Here is a 25,080-nt window from a genome sequence, read left to right on the forward strand (position 1 = left end):
AATCACTCAGGCGGTAAGGCCTGAACTAAAATTCACAATCATTAAAGGATTTCAATAACCTGTGAGGACCCTAAGATGAACTATATTGGAGGAGTTGGAAGTAAAGCAACACACATTTGTTGATCTATGCAGGTTCCTTGCAGAGTGTTGGAGTATGTTAAAATGAGTGTGCATTAATACTGGATAGACAACCATGCTTAGGATTTGAACATTTAATGGAGTTTTCACAAAGAAACTAAAATAGACTGCATTAGTTTTCAGGCTGCCAAACGAAGTACCAATAACTTCTCCCTCTAAGGTTGATGCAACCTAAAGAGGTATTTCTTTTAAGAAAGATGTAGAAAAAAATATTTTTAACTGCTGTTCAACAAAAAATTTTAAATTAAATAAATATGTGTCACTACTCACAATTTAATTTTCATTAATCATTTCACAAACTGCCTCATCTAGAAAAAAATTCTAATTATTTTTATGAAATACAAGAAACCAACATCCTAATTTCATAGATAGAGAGGAATTACAAGACAGATATTCCAAGAAGTTATATGCGCCTTTTCATCTGGGTCTTCATATAAGCTAATATTAATTTAAGATATAATATATAGACTACGGTAGAAATTAAATAAAATGTAAAACCAATTCTCATGAGGGGGAAGAAATAAAATTCTCACATTTGGACAAAATGTGCAGCAGATGCAGTTTTTCAATCACATAAAGTTTATTAAGAAGTGACTCCATGGGGGCAGACCAAGTGTGTGGACACAAAGCTAAGTGCAAAGATGCATAGCAGTACAGGTTTTTTTTTAACCTGTTCCCTGTTGGCACTTTCTGCTCACTGCCAGCCACCACAACAGAAAAATAATCTTCCTTATATCTTTAATGTCAACTTTCTTCTGTGGCAACCCTAAATAGTATCGGCACCAAATGCCAGTAAAACAAGGATAAGTGCTTGATTCCTCACAAACTCCCACACCTGTTAAGTTTAGGATTTGAAAATAAAGGAATTTTTACAACATCGGCTGCGAGCCATCCGACTATCCCAGTTAAGCTAAATATGCATTATGTTTTAAGACACATGCACAAGAAATCTAAATGAATCAATTGCAAACTAAAACAAGGTGATCAGATTTTGACTCGTGATGCTAGCAATAGTTCTGTTTGGAGACAGGTCAAGGTTATTTTAGATAATTTTATCAGGGGCGCAACTACATACTTTCTGAGGGGTATGCAGGGACATCGCAAGGCACATCAATTGGTATCAATTGACTTATCCTACACTTCAGCCTGTATTAGCCTACCTGGGTCCTGACAACCTGTTTCGTTTCAGTTTGTTTATCACTTCCCTCCTTTTCCATCCTTGCATCTCAACATGAACTTTGTTAAATACACCAGTCTGAATACATTCTCAGTATCAGAATGAGGACATCAAGCAGCCTAAGACTAAAAGTAGCTCCAAGCAATTATCTGAATCACGTTTAAGTTAAAACTCTTTCATATACATTTTTGGGTGAAGTTAGAATCTCTCTGAGAATCTTTATCAGTACGTGTCTTGGCCTTTATGGAAAAATGGTAAAGAATAAGCTGTCATTGTGGGAAAGTTGGGCTTTCACACAAGACGAAAAAGGTATAGCAGATTGCTTTCAAAATACAGATTCCACAGGGTGCAAACATGGCTGTAGCCTCTGAGTCAGAAACTTTCCAGGGAGAATTCACTATGCAAAACCTCTCAGAGGCAAACTAACTGCAACCCAACCCTGCCCAGCCAGAAAAATAGAGCTCTAAAAGAAATCAGATGGCATTTTCTGAAATTGTATTTAACAGTGAAAACATATTAGTAGCTAAATTTGCTCCCTTTGATCAATGTGTTTCTTTTGAAAATCATTCCATAATTGTGCAGATGGTTGATCTTGCAGAGAGGTAGATTTGGATGCTTGATAGCCTTGATTGGCATACCCCAGCTTCCTGTGGGACTCGTTGCATGCCATTTGGAGAAAAACAAAGAGGAAGGGAATTCATTATGAATAGGATATGAATCACAGTGTTCTGGTTCATAAACATCACACTCCTCAATTGTTGCTGGAGATGCAGAACACTGGCCAGCAAATTCTTAAATTCTTTTTTCCATTTTAAAGATTTCTATTTTTATTCCTTTTGATGGTGTAGTTTTAGAATGTGGTTGTTAGAATCTGCATGTCATGTTACTCTATTCTGAGCAATTTATGGGCAATTTTTGTAGTTTGACTTTTAAGAAATTCTTCCTTTGTGCTTTGACTCCCTATTAAGAGGAGTCAAACAAAAACCGACAGATTCTAGCAAACAAAGGAAAATAAAACATATACAACTGTCCCCTCATTTCAAATGAAGTAAAAGCTACGGTGTCTAGCATTTTAGAAAGCAGGCTAAAATTAGCTTGAATTGTCAGCAGACTCCTGAATAGTCCTATTTGGCTCAGTGATATTCAAATCTTTTTTATATCAACAAGGTAACTCAGTTATGAATAAGCTCAGCATAGAGTTAAGTATAAGCCTATCATAAAACCAAAGTACCAAAATGCCATACAAAGAACTTGTACTTGTTTTATATGAGAAATCTGCAACATACATTTTATCCAGGTTAATTATTGATTAGCGAGAAAATGATATTCAAATATATTTGAATCCAGATATTAAAATACATCTAATTGCATTGAGTATTTGCTGTTCAAGATCTACAGACTCCTACAGTGAAAAACATTCCTTTACTGACATTTCAAACTCAGAGTAAGATCAACAAAACCTGCTGAAGACCAGAGCTGGTTTAGGTAGTTAAATGCCTCAGGATAACAGCTTTGTAGCTTTCGGAAATAGAAAACTTGGGTTATAGAAATATTTTTAAGTACTTATCCCACTTTGTGAGCAGGGGCCAGGTATTTTCTTCCACATTTCCGAAATATTACCCAAATACACACCATTTTCTCACAGCAAAATTAATCATTAGCCATGTTCCATAAAAACTGCTACCTTTCACAGTAATATTTGTGTAAACTAACAAAGCAGCTGCGTTTATTGAGTACTTGCTGTCAGATTGCTACAGCCAACATGTCCGACATCTACTCACTGTCAAGACGACTCCAAACCAAAATGACAATGCCACTTCCTATAAAACAGATTCACTTTAAAGAACTGAGAGACAGAAAACATTCTGTCTGCTCTAATTTGCTTGATTCAGGAAACTTACAGCAAACTTACAGAAACTTTATCCCAAATAAACAGTGGAGGCAGGTAAAGGTGGGCATAAGAGTACAGTAAAATAAAGAAAATAACAGTTTTGAAAACTGGAAAGTGGGTAAAAAGAAGTAATGCCTCTGAGGATGTCCTGAAAAAATGTCTGAAAAGTTTCAGTAAAAATAGGGAAGTATCTATTGCAATCCACAAATACAAACATGTTTTCTTTCAACAGTCCAATGTGGATCAATAAGAATCTTTAAAAAAAAGCAAGTTGAAAGACCATTGTTTCTTTTTAGACAACCAGCAGAGGGATAATGATGATACAGTGAATCTTGAGCTTTTAGGATGAGCCTGCTGCTCCTGTTGGCATTCCTGAAGACATGTTAGGAGCATTTGGACCTTTCCCTCGATGTCTCTGACCCCCTCTTCGACGGCCCCCGCCTCCTGATTTCAGCTGCAGACAGACATTAACACAAAGCTTCATGTTAAGAGAAATCAATGCTTTGTGGGAAACTGTGACCTGATAGTTGTTTTTGGACAAAAATACAGATAAGGGCAAAATTAGAACTCTAAGAAAAATTGTTAAATGGTGTGAATTGATTCTAGAAAAATTTGATAAGATGTTTGAAAGACCAGAATGTCAACTTGTGCCCTGCAAATATCGGTTGTCCATTCCACACATACCAAGTTATCTAGTAGTTGGAAATTATGCTTAATATGACTAATTTGCAAACCAATAACCTTTAAACTCGGTTTGAAAAAATCTGCTTGATCACAAGAACACTGTAAATAAAATATGCCCATTTGAAACAAAAAGGTAAAAAAGTCTTTGACGGTCAGTTTAAAACGAAGAATGAATTTATTTGTTTATATAACCTATTTTTCGGTCTAAAATAGAAGGACCTTTCTATCAGAGGCTTTATATGCAAGCTGTAGAATAAATCTGCTGCATGAGACCTGATTGGAAATGGTCTCTCAAAGAGAATGATGTCTTGGAACAGATTAAGACAAATCTACTTGCTGTGGGACCAGTTGTCAGTCAAAACTTATTACTCACTGAGCTACTGCTGACTGAAGGCTCACTAATAATCAAGAGACAAACAGACAGGACGATTGCCCTCTGTGGTCTGTAGGCCATTTGATTGACATAAGAGTGTGCTGTCATTTGCTGCACACTTTTACCATAAACATACACATAGTAACACTTTGCTGCTCATAGATTTGCTGCGTTAGTATTCTACAAGGAATGCTCATGTGGCTGATGGCAGATATAAAACAATGGCAAATATCAACCTAATTAGTTCTCTGACTAAAGCAGTTGGCCAACTTTTAGGGTTTAACTTGTTATCATGGTAAGAATTACAAGCTTATGTCACTAAATGGAAGGGGATATTAAAACCGTCTACAAACAGCAGTATGATCCAGGTATTAAAGTTCCTCCTAAGCCACATTTACTCTGTTACTAAAAACAAACTGCTTAATACTAGCAATTAAACATTTAGCCAGCACAAATGTGTACTCCGACTTAAAGGCGAATAATAAAGACTTTCTATTCAAGCCTAATTTAGGAATTGTTAAATATTGTTTGTTTTTAAGAAACCTTTATTTACAGAATTTCTTTGGCAAGTAAAAAGAGCAAAAACACCAAAGCCATCCTTGTTTGACATTGTTGTTGACCGATTTAGGCAAATAACCGAACACAGAACAACCTAGTTCAGGGTCTGTTGTTCTTTAATGGATCATTTGAAATCCATGTTATGTTCTCACCCTTTAAGGTCTCCAACATCAGTGAAATACAGCTTGATATAGCACTTTACTTTGTTCAGTTTTTGTAGGGATGCAGGATATTGGGATTTTGGCCGATATACGATATGCCGATATTTTAAAACTCATGTAGCCGATAACCGATACTGATGTTAATGCTGGACAACAATAAGTAGTCATTGAAAACAGCAGTTTTGTTATCCATTTCTGACACTTTGAAAATTTTTAAAAATGCAGTATCGATCTATTTTACTTTCAAAATCTCCTGAAATTTCATCGTTCTGTTACAAACTCTCGTGATATTTTGCAAATTCTTGTGAGATTTTCTTAGTAAAATAGATCGATACCGCGTCAATATATCAACATATAAAAATATGGCAAAATTTCATGGATTTTCGGGGGATTTTGTAGCATAACGATGACATATAGCAATACTTCATTAGTGAAAGAGATTGATATGGTGTTTTTTAATGGCAATATATCAGCATATGAAGATATTGTGATATTTTAATGTATCAATATTTTTTCCCTCGTCTTTAGAAGTTTTTAAGTCTGTAAAAAAGAAGTTTTTCAGGAAGAAGAAGAAGTATTTATTTTTTATTTTTTTAGACTTTAGAAACTCAGAAGCTGATCAAATATCGGGTTAAATATCAGTGGGGTGGCCGATGTCCGATATTCGGTTTTAAGGCCGATACCGATAGGGGGCCGATTATATCGTGCATCCCTAAGTTTTTGTATATCTTTTCACTTTTTGTTCTCTCTTTAGTTATTACCACTTCAAGGTTTGGTCTGCGGGGCCTGCCCACCTTTTTACCTTGTTTTCTTTGTCGTCTTCTTTACAAAAAGCCTCCTCTGCCACTGTCTAACGCAGCATGTAAAGACAGTCAGGATGATAAGAGCAGGAAAATGATGCATTAAAAGCACAGAGAATGAATGGCAGAAATGAGGGGAAGGGGGAAAAAATCCTATATGATAAGGGCGTAGGTGTATTGGAAGAATGAATGAAAGATGGTGAATTAGGATTAAAACAAATCATGTTGGCCAACTCAGGATTATGGGAGGGAATAAAGTGTAGAAGAAAGAGAAAAGCATAATAGATTAGCAGCCAGATTTCAAACAGTGTCAAAAGATAAAAAAGCTTCACATTTTGAAAAGTTAGCATGAGTCTCTCCGTCTCAAGACGTTCAAAATACTTAAGTTGAAACATAAATGAGACCAGCAGATTTCATAAAAATAAATACAAAAAACAGCCTGATTGGTTTCTGAGTTTTTACCGACTAGTTATGCCCCACATGCTGCTAGGTCAAGAATAGTCCAAGTTGAACAGGTATATTTTCAGCATACATGGGCAATGATAAAGGTGAAACACAACCTGTTTATAAAATTAAAATAGACCTCGTCTTATTTTATTAGTTTTACAGTAGCTGCATCAATAGTGTAATGTTTAAAGAACTTAACATTCAACCTGTTAAAGCTTTAGAGTTCAGAAGGGATCAGATTAATGTTACAACTCTTGACTGTTTTATCTCTAAATTTAATATAAAGGATTTTAACAGTATGTAAAAAAAAAAAAGTAACATACTAGTAACTTAAGTCAGTGTTGTTTTGATGTAAAACATTGTGTATCTGTGACCCCTATTCAGGATTAACTTCTATAATAAGATACTGCTGAGGCTAGGGACTGATTACTCACTGATGTTGTTGGACTTTGTGGTTGGTTAGTTGATCCAGCGTCTTCATTCCCTGTTGTCCCGTCTCTAGAAAACTTCTTATTGGCCTGAGACTTGGACTGCTGGGCTTTAGCAGCCTGTGTGCCAACTGACTGGAGAAGCTACATAGGGAAAATAGTTGTTAGTTGGTTCCTTCAACTAAACCCATAACAAAGATTAAGAAAGAAGGTCCACTTAATTTTCAGATGTGAACGCATGATAGAATCAAGATTCTATTTTACCTTCATGATTCTGCCTACGGCTTTGGTTCGACCTTCCCTGAATACGAGCTTCTGATCACAGTGCAGATATTCCGGCGTTTTAATGAAGCGGAAATGGACTGAAGCCTTGTCCCCTGTCCTTAGACAGTCTTTGTTCATGGTGAGGATAGTGGCAGTCTGCCTAATGCTGCCACAGTGGACTTGAAGATGGAATGAAAATAACATATTTATTAAGACTTGTACATTTTACATAAGGCAAAAGACATGTGTCCACTAACCCATTGCCTGGTATCTTGGAGATATTGTGGTTGGATGGTGAAGCACCAAGATTTCAGCCTCAAATTCCCAAGTAGCTTGAGGCATTAGTTTTGGAGAGACCATCACCATTCCTTTTCTTATTGATGACCTTTTTATCTAAAGGATGGATGTAAAGAAAAAAAAACCTCAGTAAAAGATTTTTTTTAGTGAAGAACAAATAAAAACAGATAAATCCTACAATTGAGAGAAACATAGCTGAAATATTTATAAAAAATTACGTTCTTTTGAGTAAAGTTTACTAAATTATCTTCAATGAAGAGAAATATTTCCCTACAAACCTTTTTCAAAGCAAAGGATGCCGTCTGCCCACCATGAACCTCTTTAACAGGCATTCTTTTGCGATGGATGGACTTCACAGCAATAGGGATGAAGGTGCCAAGCGGGTCTGGGCCTAAGAGTAACGTATCGTTGAGTCGTATTACTCCACGCAGTGTGGTACCAGAAACTACTGTACCCACACCCTGCAAAAGAAGAAGACTGACATGAGATTACAGGTTTTGCTGTAAGAATACGATGACAGGCTAACAAGGGTTCACTATGAACCCAAGGGTTGTTTGCTTTAGAGCTCACCATTAGTGCTAAACTAAATAACCATTTAGCATAGGTTTTATTTACTAAGTTTCAATGGCATTTGATCCTCTAGTTCAAATTCTATTTCATTTTCATTTAACAAGGGTTCGCTATGAATCCAAGGGTTGTTTGCTTTAGAGCTCAACATTAATGCTAAACTAAATAACCATTTAGCATAGGTTTTATTTACTAAGTTTCAATGGCATTTGATCCTCTAGTTCAAATTCTATTTCATTTTCAGAGTGTCTTTAGCATTTCGTTTCATCATAATATTATTGCTGTCTATGGACAGAGAAAATGCACAAAACGCCCTTGGTTCTTAGATTCTGCTCAGCAGTTAAAACACAGTGACTGCCTGGTTTGGTCGATCAAAATTTCTAGGTCATTGCTGTAAAAGTCACATAGAAACACACAGGCTAATGTTAATGACACTGAATGCATTCATGCAATCCAGAGTTTTATTTGTTTTCCACATGACACCTACACCAAATAGAGTATAAACCTTTGATTCTCTGCCGTTTCTAAATTGGATGACCTTGAATGTTTGGGCCACTTTCTTCCCTTGCTGTCCCTGCTGAAAATACCCAAAGGGGCAAAAAAAATCTATAATAAAAAGTGTGGGAGCAGCCAACTGTGGATCACATTTCATACCGGTACTGAGTATGTGTCGTCTATCTGGAACTCTGCTGGCTCATCATTGTTATAAGTCGTCCTTGGGGAGAGGAGGTTTAAGAACATCTTCAGCAGGTCCATGTTCTCCCCCGTCACGTTTGAGATTTGGAAAATGGGACACATCCTTAAAAGGTTAGAGAATGTCAGTGGTGAGCAGAAATTATGTGTTTGCTTAATTAAAAAGTCATAAACACTGTGTCAAAAAGCATAGATATTGAAGAATGGTCTTAACTTGTTCAACTCAATTGGGTCTCAGATATCAGAAACATCTAAATGAGTTTGAATGAGTAGAATTAAAGAAGCAAACTCATTCACTATAAGAATGCCCAAAACAGACTTGGTGGTGGAACATAAAGAACTTTACATTTTTTGATTCCTTTTTCAAAAAGGTAAAACATCTGCATACACCACTTAGAAGAAAGTTGAGATGCTTTCCATTAGAAGGCTTTAGAATAGGCATGGAGTGGAGCGAAGTTCCCCACCTTTTCCTGTGTACTGCTAGTTAGCTGGCTGCATAAAAGATCTGAATATTTCCACTTGCTAGATTTAACTCTTAAGAAACACGGAATCAAAAGCTAAAGTAATCTTATTTCTCGGGCTGTGCAAGTTAACTCTTTATTTTCATGACATTTCGTTACACTATTATCACCGATATTTACTTTATTGCACATTAAAGCTTGTTGCTTACATGTGTTTATTTTGTAAAAGTGTTATTGAATTTGTTCGAGTTTGAGAATACAATGTGATTAATAGTGATAAAAAATGTAATAGTTTCCCAGCCCTATTGTTTAAATTTATATTTTATCTCTGACATCTCTGTTATTCAGCCAACTACAGGCTAGCGACCTGTGCATGAAACTCAGCTATTCATCAAATTAATATCAGCTTTTCAGGTGTTTTCTGTAATATTCAAGAAATTCTCAGGCAGAATTCTGCGTCTGCTGACAGGTATGTTGATGCATGAGCAAGGTACTTTTTACAAGTTGTCTGGGATGTCTTTTTTTGTTTCCGAACGTCTGTCCTAATCACTATATAGGGCATTTTATAGTTGATGCAGACACAGTGTGAGGAGGCAGAGTTACTTGACCAACAGTGAGTGAAAAGTAGTTATCATCTGTTAGAATGAGTGTTAACTGAGTTAACTAAAAAGTCAACTATATAGTCCTGCTCTATAAGAACATCTTCAGCAGGTCCATGTTCTCCCCCGTCACGTTTGAGATTTGGAAAATGGGACACATCCTTAAAAGGTTAGAAAATGTCAGTGGTGAGCAGAAATTATGTGTTTACTTAATTAAAAAGTCAAAAACACTGTTTGTGTCAAAAAGCATAGATGTTGAGGAATGGTCTTAACTTGTTCAACTCAATTGGGTCTCAGATATCAGAAACAACTAAATGAGTTTGAATGAGTAGAATTAAAGAAGCAAACTCATTCACTTTAAGAATTCCCAAAGAGACCGTTATCATCTGTTCGAATGAGTGTTAACTGAGTTTACTAAAAAGTCAACTATATAGTCCTGCTCCATGTAGTGATTGAGAAATACGGGGGTTAGGGTAGATGTTCAGGCACAGCATTTGTTTTTTTAAACAAAAATTTATAATCAATATTTTGTTTTACTAAATTATAATTTAGTAAATTTCTATCCATTCTTACTTTTTTCAGTTTTGTGTTATTTGAAAAACTAGTGTGAATTTATAATTTTCTTTAATCGGAAGGTATGTAAACTTTCAAGCACAACAATATAAGTAGCAGCTAATGACCATGTTTAATATTATATGAAAGCAATAAGATGTTTTACATATTTGCTTAAACCTTTAATGCAAACATGTTATCCTTTTAACACATGTTCTAATTTTCAGCTGATCTCCATGTGTCTGCTATTGAATCTTACCTCGCTGAGCTAAAGTTGGAGGCTGTGACGACGACATCGTCCTTGTTCTGGACTAGTACGGGGATCTTTCTGCAGCCCGGTGACTTTAATAATCTCTGTAGTAATTTTAGTGTCTCTATTAATCCAAAAAAACAACAAAAAACAAATCAGCATAAAACAAAACAGATTTTCTAAGAAAGAGAACATACTAGAGCTGGGAGATCTGGTAAAAGTTGTTAAACTAGCTGATAAACTTGTTTGACACCACTAGTAACAAACATTTGGTTATATGATTCTTATTATTGACCAAAAGGGGCCTGTGCAGCTGTTTAGCAAGCATGTTTTACAGCTTGAACTGTATTGAGATGCTCTATGAATTTTGGTCAACACCTAGAAGGGATAAGTGATTATTAAAAAAAAAAATTATCAATTCAAAAAAGAAAGATTTTATTTCTCAGCCATATCACCTAGCCGCACTTGTATTTTTCACAATTACCAGCACATTATGTTCAAGGGCTTTTGCTTTGGTAGAGAAGAGAAATATTGTGGATCGACACATAATCCTGACCTGACCTAGGCACCTTGGTTATCGTAGAATCTTTCCAGTTTTCCAGTGGAAATTAAGACATGACGGGTGTTCCATAAGGTTGGGTGATATGTAAAAATTTCCCACTGACATTCGCCAGTCCAGCAAATAGCGATGGACGATATATTCATACAGGTGACTTTGAAGGCAAAGACCAGAACCACCTTCAAACACTGCTAAAACCCAATAAAGCAAACAGGCTTGTTGCCTTGTGAAAAAAGTTTCATCAAGTAGGAATAATTTCCTCTTTTCCAGATAGTCTGGCTATGTTATGAGACGTTATAGTTTTTTGTTCGTTATTCATTTATCTCAATGCACAAAATCGAACAGACTGAAAACTGGGGCAGAGATTTTTTTTCTACTAGAAAGCCCAAAGCTTCACTGGAGGAGGGCATTTTTATTTTTGATTGTTATTATTTAATTTTGTATTTGTTGTATTAAAATCAAATCTGTAAAAGAAGGAGCGGCCTGTAAACACAATATTAAAAAAAGCCACCCTCTGGTTCTGGTTTCGGCTGTTTTAAAAAAGAAAATAAAAAAAAAAAAAACAACAAAAAAACCCATAGGTCCGAAAAAAAAAAAAAATTTTGGTTTCTGGTATTTACCTTAATTACAAGAGCACATAGAGATTTCTTTCTAGATTCCTTTCTCTATTGTTATCTTTTCAAAGACTATCCTAACTAACTCCGTTCTTTCTATTGAAGCCACCATCAGTAGACAAACAGGAAATATGGTGGAGAGAGAAGGTAAAGATATGCCTTAAGATGATGCGTTGTGAATTGACACTATATAAATAAACTAAACTGAACTGAAAGATATGTAGCAAAGTCCTCTGGGTTGGTATTCTAACACAGCCCCAACAACTACTAACCATGTTAACTTTGGTGTACGCTTCCCTTATATACAACATTTTTAATCTGAAGCTGGCCATTTTCAGGCAATCAGCAGGCTTAAACCAAGAGTGTACCTCCAGCGAGTTTGAATTAAACCTTCAGTGCAGCCAAGAAAGGCATAAAATGTCTCCTTATGCATTCATGCTACAGTGCGTCTCCTTACCTTGCAGGATGTTAGCTGGACACATATCTATCTTTGTAACAACTACAAAGACGGGTACATTTAGGGCTAAAGCCAGACCAAGATGTTCTTTAGTCATGCCAACTATCCCTGCATTACTGCCAATCTATAAAGAAATGTCAAAAAGCAAGATGTTACTTAAAAAAAATACAATCTGAAAAGGAATTGAATGCAACACAAGACTCACCATAAGCATGCAGAAATCAGGCAGGTGGCCTGTCATGCCAAAAACAGTGGTTTTGAGATACTTCTCATGGCCGGCCAGGTCAATAAAGGTGATGACCTTTGAGGACTTCTCACAGATTTTTATCCAGTCTAAACCCCCACCATGGCTGTCTGGCTTGTTAACCACCTAAAGAAACAGTCGTTACTACTAAACAACATTTGACCAACATTTGAAGAAAAAGGCGCCAAAAAACTGCTATAAAGAGAAAATTACATTTGATTAAGAAAAGAAGAAACAGAAGAAAATTACCCAATTACACAAGTTTGAACACCAGTATAAACTGTTAAAAAATAATTTGATTCGATTTCAGAGACAGGTCTACTTTGGTAGGAGTCTATCACCGTCACACACACTGGCCTGACAAGATTTAACTACTCCGGCTTAGAAAGTTTCCACACTTGTCAGATTACAGGCACGTCACTTGCTCAGAGCCATTTTCATATAATTCCAACAGAATTTCTGTACCAACTTTATGGCTGGGCCACACCAAAACCTGGAACCGATCGTAGCTTAATCCAGATTGACCTTCTGACTCCGTTTCATCTGATTAAACCATGGGTGGGTAAATCTGGTTCCTGCGAGCTGGTATCCAGCAACTTATTGATTAGTCCTTGATCCAAAACACCTAATTCGAATAGATGAATTACCTCCTTGCTATGTACTCAATTTCTTCTCATTCCCCTTAATCATTTAGTTACTTTTAAAATGTGTGTTGGACCAAGAAAACGTTGAAAAGTTACAGGATACTAGTCCTCAGGAACTGCAATTGTCCACCCTTGAATTAACCTGATGAACCTCTTAAGCATGATGGTGATATCATCTCATTTTATCATGGCAAAATACTGAAGTTCAAGTTTCATCAGACCATAGCAAGTTTTCCAGCCCTGCTATTCGGTCTTGTATCTCTCACTCCTGAATGTGCGTTAACATGAAAGCACACAGGGTGCATCTTTTGCATGGTTTTCCAGTCATCGGTTGCTTGTTATTTTGCTTCTCTCTTCCAACACAGAAAATGCTAAATTAAACCCAACATCACCATATCATCAAATAGGAGGAGCATCCATCCACTTGCAAGTTCCCCTTGTCTGTTCAACTAATCACAGTGGACCTTGGGTTTTACTGAGAATTTCACCAGGCTGCATATAATTTGATAAGCTGAACAACAGGGTTCGTATCCCTGGGTCGACCAGATCCGCTCTTAGTTCCTCCACCTGCTCCAGGGACTGCAGCTAGAGTATCGCCTCAAGTGCTACTTGCTTCTATCCATGGCCCAGTATCAGGAGCGACTGTCCCACAGCAAGGGGACAGATTTATATCCACTGAGGTTTTGACAATAAAAAAAAAAAAGCAGAGTCTCTGCAGGGCTCAATCACCCTACATCACAACCATGTCCAGTACCTAACTAGTTAACACAACGCAAATAACCTGGAAAGTTCAGATTTTTCAGCTACAGTCAAGTTTATCTTTAAGTCTGAAACTCAACGCTACTTCAGACAGGATGGAAAGCTAAACGTCTTCAAACATGGAAAACAAGTCCAGTGGATTGTTTTTTTAACCTTTTTTGGAGTTTCTCTTTGCTCTGCGGCAATCTATGTTTGTCTTCCCTTTAATCAACCAATTTAATTTGCATCTTTTGAAAAGCATCCTTCACATTGTCAACCATTAATTTGTTCTGTCACATGCCTTTACATATTAACAACATGTCAATCCCATGCTATATTCACCACATTTGCATTTATTGCGAATGTACCTTTAGTCCAGACATATAGAGAAAGAAAAGCTTGTAGTTACATGCAGAACAAACTACTTTATAGAAATACCCAGCAACCCTATCAGTGTTGCCGCTGGCCTTCTCATAGTCTTTTTTAGGAAATTTCAGCCTTAGTTTTTCATGAAATTCAGAGAAAAAAATATTTTTTCTAATGTCTTACGATCCGATATTTCTACAGTGAGTGGAGACGGCTTTCACTTCATCCCATGATTATTACCATAAATTTATTTTGTACCCTGCTTACAACTAATAGCTTTGGCAAATGCAAAAATATACAACTGACCACGGCGACTGAAAAAAAAAAAAAAGATCTACTACTGTAACTCACCTGTCCCTCCTGGTCAAAGCCCAGGATGTCATTACCCACGCTGCTGGTCCTGCCACTTTCCATTTCGTGCTTGTGTCTGAAGAGCTTCTGTCGAGCGAAGCCTCTGCCGTTGTCTAGCTCGCCATGGGTCAGCACACCAAGCAAGGTGCTCTTCCCAGCATCCACGTTGCCGACAACTGCAACTCTGCAGACAAGAGGATTAGGAATTAGGATTTTTGCACTGAAAAATTTTGTCCCATATTAAAGTATAAACTTCTTTATTTTTTGTTATTCTATAGAAAAAGCTTTTTTTTTTATTTGTCATTTCCATTACACTGTAAGAAAAGGGTAATATGAATTAACACACATCTGTTTAAGCACAGAATCAAAGATTTAAATTGAACAAATTCTTGAATAATACACCCTGTATGTCAGGCACAGTGAAGAAAAAAGAAACATGGCGATCAAAATAAACAATGTCTACCAACAGGACGCCAGAAACATCAGGCCTTGTGCTTTATAAATTTAAACCATTAGTGTCACTACGTTGTTGTTGTTTTAACATAAATGAAGCTGCTGCTGAAATGCGTTTAACTTATAATCATATAAAAATTTAAAAATGCATTTATCGTAGTACTCAATGTTCACATATCAGTACGGTAAATCTAAGTGAGAAGTAATCTAGTCTTTGTGTCCACTCGAGAAAGACTAGGAATGTACGGGGGAAAAAAACGATTTAGGACCGCCCAATTGAATATTGATTGTTTACCTCCTAATATGAATTTAAAAAAATTATGTCTTGTCTAAAACAATGGGGAGAAATAGGTGATACCAGGCAGACCTTTTGCTGTCACATAAACCAATCAGAGAAGCTGGCAGGGAAAAAGATGCTGTAGATACAGATCGTTTTGATCACTCCTCTGAACAGTTCATTAATGCCTAAATTAACTTAAAATGTTGAAACTTGCCAGCAAAACATGTCCATTTTTATTATTCTGGTCCCTGCAGTTTGGATTACATACATGATTACGCCTTCCAGCCACCGCGAACAGTAGCGGAAACTCCCCAAGATGCGACCGGGCCAGAGGCTGCCGTTGACAGACCACTGTCGGTATGGGGGGTCTGAGCGGCTCTGACAGCGAAATAATATTTGAAGGCATTATCGTAATCTTGAAGAACTGACAGATTTAGTTTTCAGGTGGACCTTCTCACTTAAAAACATGTCAAAACTACTTTCTACCCACTTATGACAGCAAATATAGCAAAGCCGCTCTCTGCCATTTAACACAGGAGCAGTGAAACATCAGACACATCTGGACACACTTTACTTGACGCACTTCAGGAGCATCAAATATACTAGAGTGTACAAGCATCAAAAATGAAGCAGCAGAAATTTTTTTGCTGCTTCCAGCGCTTGCGATCTGAACGTAGCATAAATGCTCATCAGTAGAATAGAAACCTAATTAGGGAATAACACTAAATTTATATTTAGTCATTTTACAGGCAGCGGGAAAGAAACAGGTCTGGATTAACTTCATGACAGATGTTAACAGCTGCTGAATGCAGCATCTGTGGTGTTAAAGTTAGTCAGGGCTCCAGCACCAGTATGGCCAAAGAAAACAAAAAAAACACAACACAAATTTGAGGCAATATCTAAATCAGAACCAAAAAAATTCTTGTATTTATGCCTTATGTTGACACTGTTCAACGTAAAGTTGCTTACTTTAATCATATATTTCCATTTTCTGTTTTGTTTTTGTTTGAATCATATTTTTGGTTATTATAAGAATTTGAATTGGACTATAGTTGGACAATGCATGTCCAGTGTATGTCCATGTTCAGTTTTTTTTTTCTAATATATATTTTGGATGATATATATCGTGTATTGGTCAATATCTGAGATTTTCCAAAATATCGCATATCGTTTTTTTAAAGCACCCAAATCGATATGGCCTTTAAAATCCTATATTGGTTGGGCAATACTATAAATAGCTATAATCGGCTACTAGCCTTCTGGCCAGCTAGGAAGAATAATAATACCAAGTCTGAACAAGGCCATAAACATAAGTGATGGTTCATACTTCTGGTTTGTAGATGACTCCTTGTGTGTTTGTGATTACAAAGCAAAACACTCAATATGTGTTTTTTGAAAAAAAAAAAATAATGTTAAGGGTAACTTTAAAGTGGCTTGGTTTAGTTTTGCATTCTTAGAAAAACAAAACCCAGAGAAATTGTACACCTTGATAGAAATAAGCGGCTCATTCCTGGTTGAAACCAGTCACCAACAGTAGTCATTCAACCTGCTTCATTCCTGACAATGTTGTCTGAGTTGTTTAAAATTGTGTTTTGAAGGTGAAATGATACCACCTGTGCCATCTATAAGAAAAGTAAGAGGCTTGGTATTTCAATGAATGACTGTTGTTTCATGCACTTTCATGGACTACTCTTCCACAAAGCCAATAGATAGATATCAATGTACCCTGTCTAATATAGGTTAGATGTTATTGGCTAATAAAAGACATAAACATAAAAAGAACATCCATTCCACCACACTAACACAATGGGAAGAGACTATTAGCAATTGGGACTATTAAATAAAAGCTTCTTGTTGGCAGCAGAGGATGGAATAGTGGTACACTACAGGAGAAGTTCTTAAATCTCATCTGAACAAATGTTACAATGCCTGGACAACTGCAAAACATCTGACAATCAGTGACTTATACCTGACTTCCAGGAAATCCTGCTCCCCCACATGTCGACGGATGAGGTAGTCCCGAATCTTGCCACCACTTTCTGTCCTGTCTCTCAGCAGGATTAAGTCAGCCTCAACCTGTTCACATAGCGACTGCACTGTGGCTACGGACGCTTCCATGTCCTTCTCATCCAGACCATAATCGCCTCCATCTACAGAGAAAGTGAAGGAACAGAACAATAGGGATGCTTAACTAAGACATTTTAGAAAAATAAATATATAATGACAGGAAAAACAAAAGTGGAATAGCACTCCTACAGTATTAGGAAGGGCTAAACTTAACTGAGCCCAAGAAGAATAACTTAGTTTGGACATTTCAAGTCCTAAATGACTGTGACCATAAATAAACTAGAAAACAACTTCATTGCAATGTATTACCTTCAAATAGAATCAAACAAAACCAGGTTTATTGAACTTTTTAATAATCCCTACAAGCCAATACACAAACATAGAGTACTTTTGCATGACAGAAAGGTATAACATTTTAGCATTTTTGTAGCCACTACAGATCTGCGGATGTCCAGGTGTAAATGGGTGAAGCTGCATTACATTCAGAAATGAAGACATTTGCTCATTTCAGCTGCAAATCCAACCCGAAAATGAGGCATAGATATTGACATATGCTTTGCTGAACAAGTGGTAGTCCTTCTGCAAAGCACTGACAAATGATACCCTTTTTCCATATGCACTACTGCCCCACCCCCTCCTCCAGAATGCCACACGGAGCAGACATGCTGCTGTAATAAGCAAAAAAAAAAGGGTCTAGCTGCCAACAAAAGCCTTCATATATGCGTGTTAAAAAAATGAAAGCCAAAAACCAAACAAATGATAAGAATAAGCATGTAGGTGGCAGAGCTGACAAAAGTGATGACTTAACCACTTTGATGAGGTCTTTAATTTGTTTTAAGATATATAAAAAAACTTTTATCTGTTGATTTATGATAATTATGACAATATATTCCAGATTTTATAGCTTGGATATTAGAATATATGGATATTAAAATCAGGTAATTTGACTCTCATCTTGAGAAGATATTTGAAAAATCTTGAGTTCCCCTTTTGTATTATATCCTCAATACTAAGGACTCCCAGTATTTTTGGTGCCTAAATGATGTATTCAACAGCATGAAATAGATGGAGAGACATATGCTCCAGTCTATGAATGGAGGTAATCATGTACTTATTAATGTTGGGTTGTTACAAGTATATATATCATTCAAATAAAGTCTTATGACACTTAAGAGAATCTGTCACCATTAGGGAAATACGAAAATTATGTTTACATTTTATCATATCTTTTGAAAACCGTGACCTATGTGGGACCTAACTACAGTGGGATCCGTTTTTTAGTGGTCACGGATATAGTAATCAACCGCTTATAGTGTTCAAAATGCTTGGGACAGAATCATTTCTATACAAATGCTGTTTAAATAATTTCTTTATAGTCATTAAGAAATCTGGTTATAGTGTTCATTCTTTGGCCATTTTATGAATGTAAACATGTGCAAAAATAATTAATAAGTGGATTGTAAGTGATGAGAGCACTCCAGTGCCATCGCAGAGGTACAAGAGTGCTTTGGTGCAGGTAACAGTGTAGGAATGCAGTTTGCATTTTAAAGACTGGTCTCCTAACCTGACAACAGCCAGATGCATGTCTCACTCCGCCTAGCTCCGCTCACATACATCTGGGAACCCGCCATAGGAATTGCCTTTACTGAAGGCTGGGCCTTATCAGAACTCCTTGCATATGATTGGATAAGCCACTTGTCTGTCATCTTTATTGACGTGCTATTTCAACCACTCACACAGAAGCTAACCCGTGACGCTGTGAGAGGAGGAGCCATTTGGTAGATCAAGCTCTTACCAAATCCGGTCGGGAGAAGGGCGAAAACATCGTTTCCACCAACAAAAGCCTTCAAAGCCGTTCTCTGATGTTCTTTTAATTAAACAATATCAGATAGATTGGACAACACAGAAGAAATAGCAGCATCAATGCTAACGCTTGCTTCCTCAATGCGAGCCGCCATTGTTGTTGGAATCTCACGGTCGCTTCTCCACTCCAGGACACACCCACCCTGCGTCCTGATTGGACAGACCATAAATTCGGTTGGGGAAATCACTTTCAATGAGCGGGTTCCCAGATGTATGTGAGTGGAGCTGGGCGGAGCGAGACATGCATCTGGCTGTTGTCAGGGTACTGGTCTCCTGCATGTTGGTTTCAAAAACTTTGACCTTTTACATCGTTTTGAAAGAGAACTGAACTCTGTGTTGGACAACACTGTGATCCAGGGAATCATGGATAAATATGTGAAGAGATTTCTTGATGCAACGCAGATCCGCAAAAATGTAATTAAAGTTGCATGGTACGTACTGTAATAAATTCAGTAAATGCGGAAGCTATCCGTTTCATTTCATTTTTCTCATTGAAAAACCATACAGATGGCATTTAGATGGTATTTTGCATAAAAAAATACGTGAAATAACGGTAAATTCGGATATAGTAATCGACCACTTATAGTGTTCAAATTGGCTTTGGACCAAAGTGATCACTATGAATGGATTCCACTGTATTTGCTGTTCTTTAGCTTAAACACAGACTAACTTTAAATGAATCCATATTACCTGAGCCCAACCCAACAACATAGATGGTCTCTCCACAGCCCTCCTCTATCCGCTCTCTTAGTTGTCGAAGTAATGAATCATATTGTTCTCCTGTTGGGCTCACAAGAACCAGCTGAAAATGAGAGGCAGACAAGAAACAACAACAACAACAAAACAATGCAGCGTCTTGTTAACAAATCACGTAAAACTCTTTAATTAAGTTAAACAAGTAATCGCTTAAAATTCTGTCCCTTTAAATATTAAGATATAATGGTTCTACGTAACGTACAGCCATGTGAGTTACATATAAAGTTATATATGTCGGGGGAGGAGTTAAGTTATGCACATGGAACTCAAGTTACATTTTTGTAACATCGATCCAGGGATTGGCATTACTGATATCCAATTTATTTTTACAGGGGGGGAAAAAAACACTTTTACTCGGCAGAATATATATTTCACTTTATTACTGATCCTACCTTGTTGCTTAAATCGAGAGAATCCACAGAAACCCCATTTTCACCCTCGCAGTCCTCAAAGCCTTCTTCACCTGGTGGATCATCAGAACATCCTCGGTCCGGTGCGAACATGCAAGCTGGTACTACCGACTCTGGTGGTGTTGAGCCTGGACAAGTCGCAGGCTCCGTCGCTGCCATGTCTAGGGACAAACAGCGATAAAAATATAAAAATAAATAAACTTCAAACTGTTCCTCAGCTATAAACAACGGGGTATGACAAGAAAAAATACTAGCAAAATATATAAACTGAAAAGTTCGTCTGACTATCAACTAGCCTTGGCTAACACTCCCCAAACACCAAACTTGGAAGTAAAACAACATTTAAAACTTAAGAGACGCGACATATCGTCCACATATAAATGACTTTTAAATTTTGTTTTCGAGTAAAGAAAGATAGACTCTGTTAAATGTTGTAATTAGTTAAAAGCATACCAGTAAATAAAAGCTAATAGAACAGCTAACTTTGTTGTTTATTCTATTTGGCTTCGGTTTCTGGGCTTACAATGTTTGTCCCGCCCATAAGGAAAATGAAGGCAAGGATTGGCTCCATCTTAACACGTCATAAAACAGAAAGCTCATGTTGCATTTATGAAAATTGGACATAACGCATTCACCTGTTTATTTTCAAAAAGTAACACCAGTTGAACCTAAATGCTATTTATATTCTTGCTTGAGAATGTTACATAGGCCATTTGGATACTAAGGCTAAAAAGAAATACAGAGAAGCTTTGTCTTTTGTCGTCTTGGTCTGAAAATAAATAAAGAAATGCAAAAATTTTTTTAACTTTGGCTGAAAAATTTCTCAGGTCAAGCGAATTTCCACTAAGTTTATCATATCAAAGAATTTCACTTAAATTTACGAATGAACAGGAAAATGCTCAAGAATATTATTTCGTTCTTTGAGCATTAAACTTCCAATACTGGGACTTGAAAACAAATAAACGAATGTAACTGAGTGCAGCATGACTTTAAAACCACGCCCACTCAAGTAGACTTCCCCTGACAGCTGCACAATTATATGTTATTGTATCTCAATTCCATGACACGTACACAACATTTGGGGTGCCATATCGAGAATTCAAATGCGTACATAAATAATATAAAAACTAAGATTTGAATTTACAGCACTGGCAATAAATCATCTTTTTACAGTAGGCCTATTCATTGGAGCACACTCTCCTTTTAGGGACTTCAAATGCTGCCACCTCTCATTTACTGGTATTAAAGTTGTTCTAACTACAATCAGAGGTTTCAAGTTTTGAGAAAAGCTTCTGCTGAGATCTGGATCAGGTGGGATAAAAAAAAGTGGGATAAACCAGAATAAAACTGATGTCACACAAAAAAGAGGAAAACAACAGGATTATTACATTGAAAATTAAGGTTGCTGAATACATGAAATCCATGAAAAGCTGGTTTTAAGCTGGTTTTAAGTTCAGAAATCTTGATTCTAATGTCAAAAGAATGACTTCTGGCATCCCTGGAAAAAAATACAGATGTAAATGTTTATGCTCTTTGGAATTAAAAACTCATAGTCATAAATGTACCTACTCTACCTGCCTACTTTTATTACCCCGCTTCCTCCCCCTAGCCTCAGCAGGCTTATATAAAGTCAGCATTAGAAACTTTGTCACTCAAGGGAAGCCTATTGATGACAGCCAAGATCGTAAGTAGTGCAAAAAGTTAAGTTGAGCTTAACTGCTTAACTTTAAACATATATCTGGGTTAGACTTTAGTATTTAAACATCCTTAATTCGTTAAGTATTTAAGGCTTAATTCAGATCTATTTAGTAATGTGTGTTGAAGTTGAAAGATTTTGTCCACTGATCGAAAAAAACAAAGCATCAATTAGTGTATTTGGTTTTGATTCAGTGTTTGTGCATTATTGTTTTAGCAAATGTTTAGCAAATGAGTGTTTAAAATCTGTGCGATTCTTGTGCAAAGCCTTTTTCAGACACTTCCTTTTACGTTCACAAAAACTTACAGGACACCTGTCTCAAAAGTTGTTGAGACAAAAGAAAGAAATTACTCATTAAGAATATTTTGTATTGGTGTATTTTTTCTCCGCTATTTAAGTTATAAACATTTAGAAAAGGTGCTTTTTACATCACAAACGTATACAATAACCTGTTTTGGCTGGGTTAATATTTAACAATATTGGTATAGCCAGCTGCATTGACCATGCCCTTGATAAAACACAATGGACCAACACCAGCAGCTGACATGGCACCCCAGACCATCACTGACTGAGTGTACATGACACTGGACTTCTGGCATTTTTTCCTTCTCCCCAGTCCTCCTCCAGACTCTGGCACCTTGATTTCCAAATTACATGCAAAGCTGAGCAACAGTCCAGTGCTGCTTCTCTGTAGCCCAGGTCAGGCGCCTCTGGTGCTGTTTCTGGTTCAAAAGTGGTTTTACCTTGGGAATGCGGCACCTGTAGCCCATTTGCTGCACACACCTGTGGACGGTGGCTCTGGATGTTTTTACCCCAGACTCAGTCCACTGCCTCCGCAGGTCCCCCAAGGTCTGGAATCGGCCCTTCTCCACAATCTTCCTCAGGGTCCGGTCACCTCTTCTCGTTGTGCAACAGCCTATTGGTTCAGAAATATCTTTCTGTGTCATACCCTCTTCCTTCAGGGTGTCAATGATGGCCTTCTGAACAGCAGTCAGGTCAGCAGTCTTACCCATGATTGGGGTTTTGAGTGATGAACCAGTCTGGGAGTTTTAAAGGCCTCAGGAATCTTTTGCAGGATTTTAAGAGTTAATTTGTTGATTCAGATGATTAGGTGTATAGCTCATTTAGAGACCTTTTTCATGATATGCTAATTTTGTGAGATAGGTATCTTGGGTTTTTATGAGCTGTATGCCAAAATCATCCGTATTAAGACAATAAAATAGCTGAAATATTTCAGTTAGTATGGAATGAATCTAAACTATATGAATGTTTAAGTTTTATCATTACATTATGGAAAATAATGAACTTTATCACAATGTGCTAATATTTTCAGAATTTTAACATTGGTTGATCATCAACTGCTGAGATAAGAACAGAGCTTCACATCCCTTTTATCAGGGTTTGTTTATAGTCATTGCTAAGAAAAAGACTATTGATACATTAGTGACATAAAATTACTTATCAGCCTAAATTAGATTTTTGTGAAGAAGAAAAAGCATTCGCCAAAAGTGTTCTACTTTTTAATGATAAATGATTTTCATCTGTAGTAAGTATAAATTCGGTGTTTGCCCCAATAAACTAAATACATTATCAATTGCATTCATTTCTCACCCCTTTTTTCACAGATATTCGAAGGCATTACATTCAAGATGGGGCAGGAGTTAGAGATCCGAGTCAGGCCTCATGATGACTGTAATAGGTATGCACATACTTCTGCATAGGTTCAATAAATCTTTATCTGCTTGGATATGTAGATTTAAGCTCAATTTTCCTCATGAGGAATCAGCACAGTATAATACAAGTTTATGGCAATGTGTTTCTTTCCCCTTCTTTGGCCTTACCTGTTTCTGTTTCTGCCATAGATTTATGATCGACATCGGTCATGATCCTGAGAACCTCGCAATGCACTTCAACCCTCGCTTCGATTATGGAGGAGCCGAGAACATTATCGTCTGCAATTCCATGTCTGGAGGGAGCTGGGGTGAAGAGCAGCATGAAGGGTTTTTCCCATTTGTGCGTGGGGAGGAAGGCAAGGTTTGTGGAATCATTTTTTTTTTTTTAAATCAACAAATACATAGATAAAAATAACAGAAAATCTCTCAGAAATTTGTGAAATTAGACTTAAGCAGACATTATCTTGTACAGAAACATATTAAAAGAGCCCATTGTAGAAGATATGAAATATCAAGCTGTCAAAAGAATGACAGCTTTTCTTTCTGTAAAGTCTGGAAAATATTCCATAATTTAAATATATTATCAAGTGAGATTATCAAGATAAGTGCCGAAAAATAACATAAGACATTAGTGCAGCCAGGTCATTTTCTATATATTTTATTTAATTATAACGATAGGAACATATAGATTATTCATTTTTTTTTTTTTTATAAAATAACAAATACTCTGAACTGATTCCTCCTTAGCTGCAATATGAAACAAAGTTTTTTTTCTTTTTAAATAGAACAGAAACTTAATTTAATATTCTGCTGTAAAACACACATTTTAACAGTGCTAATTTGTGGTTCCCATTTTCTTCTTATTTAAACAATTTTTTTCTCTCATTTTTTAAACGATCTACAGTTGTACGTCAACTTTAACAGTAAGCAGTTTTACATCAAACTTCCAGATGGTACCATGATGAACTTCCCCAACCGCCTGGGAGATGTGAAGTACCAGTTCATTAAAGTCCACGGCGGAGCAGAGATTGTAGGATTTAAGCTCGAGTAATGGATAAACTCCTCAGATTATATTCTGATCTGACACCTTTCACATTATTTGCTTGCTGCAGAAATAGTCTGTTTTAGAGTGCTATCCCAGCGCTGATTGCTTGTCTTCTGTAATGCTGAGGTAACTTGTGTACCAGCTGTAATGAGAGAAGAAGGCCTTAAGATGGAGCCAAAGCATATCTTATTTACCTGCTATTGCTAGCTGAATGTCTTCAATAAAATCTTTAAAAAAAACTCTCTGTATAAGTGAGTAATAATATCATTAAACTCATAATAAAAAAGATTCCATGTTATTTGTTCTTAATTGTGCACATAATCATTACATATATTCATAATGTGAATAGAGAGAAATGTCCTGCCTATCATAAAAGAAATGGGTGAAAACTGTGCTAATTTTTTATTCCAGAAAAGTAATGTCTTCTATTAAATCGCTGGTTGCTACTAACAAAAAGACTGTATTATAAGGAAAACATAGTAAGGAAGCTATAAAAAAAAACTTTGAAAAGGCTTCCATTTTAT

The 25,080-nt window shown here is 36.6% G+C and overlaps 2 protein-coding genes across 3 annotated transcripts; one reads left to right on the forward strand and one right to left on the reverse strand.

Annotated features, from left to right (window-relative positions):
• Window positions 1-715: 715 nt before the first annotated feature.
• On the reverse strand, window positions 716-20,693 carry gtpbp1l (GTP binding protein 1, like). 2 transcript variants are annotated; one of them, XM_038290621.1, is made up of 15 exons: window positions 20,596-20,693; window positions 20,125-20,303; window positions 19,667-19,778; window positions 17,016-17,196; window positions 14,314-14,497; window positions 12,176-12,340; window positions 11,971-12,094; window positions 10,350-10,464; window positions 8,440-8,584; window positions 7,497-7,679; window positions 7,179-7,314; window positions 6,922-7,100; window positions 6,664-6,801; window positions 5,785-5,832; window positions 716-3,660 (listed from the first exon to the last, which is right to left on the reverse strand). In XM_038290621.1, the coding sequence occupies exons 2-15, from the start codon at window positions 20,299-20,301 to the stop codon at window positions 3,547-3,549; spliced, it is 2,001 nt and encodes a 666-aa protein (XP_038146549.1). In that variant the 5' UTR covers window positions 20,302-20,303; window positions 20,596-20,693; the 3' UTR covers window positions 716-3,546. The 2 variants fall into 2 exon arrangements, with proteins under 2 accessions (XP_038146549.1, XP_038146550.1); XM_038290622.1 differs by lacking the exon at window positions 5,785-5,832.
• A 1,078-nt stretch (window positions 20,694-21,771) lies between these two features.
• LOC119787026 (beta-galactoside-binding lectin-like) lies at window positions 21,772-24,795 on the forward strand. The gene is made up of 4 exons (XM_038290647.1): window positions 21,772-21,826; window positions 23,464-23,537; window positions 23,701-23,872; window positions 24,416-24,795. The coding sequence occupies exons 1-4, from the start codon at window positions 21,812-21,814 to the stop codon at window positions 24,560-24,562; spliced, it is 408 nt and encodes a 135-aa protein (XP_038146575.1). The 5' UTR covers window positions 21,772-21,811; the 3' UTR covers window positions 24,563-24,795.
• Window positions 24,796-25,080: the final 285 nt, after the last annotated feature.

Source organism: Cyprinodon tularosa, unplaced genomic scaffold, assembly GCF_016077235.1.
Source record: "Cyprinodon tularosa strain WSP-4 unplaced genomic scaffold, ASM1607723v1 ctg285, whole genome shotgun sequence".
In the NCBI taxonomy this organism is placed as follows: Eukaryota; Metazoa; Chordata; class Actinopteri; order Cyprinodontiformes; family Cyprinodontidae; genus Cyprinodon; species Cyprinodon tularosa.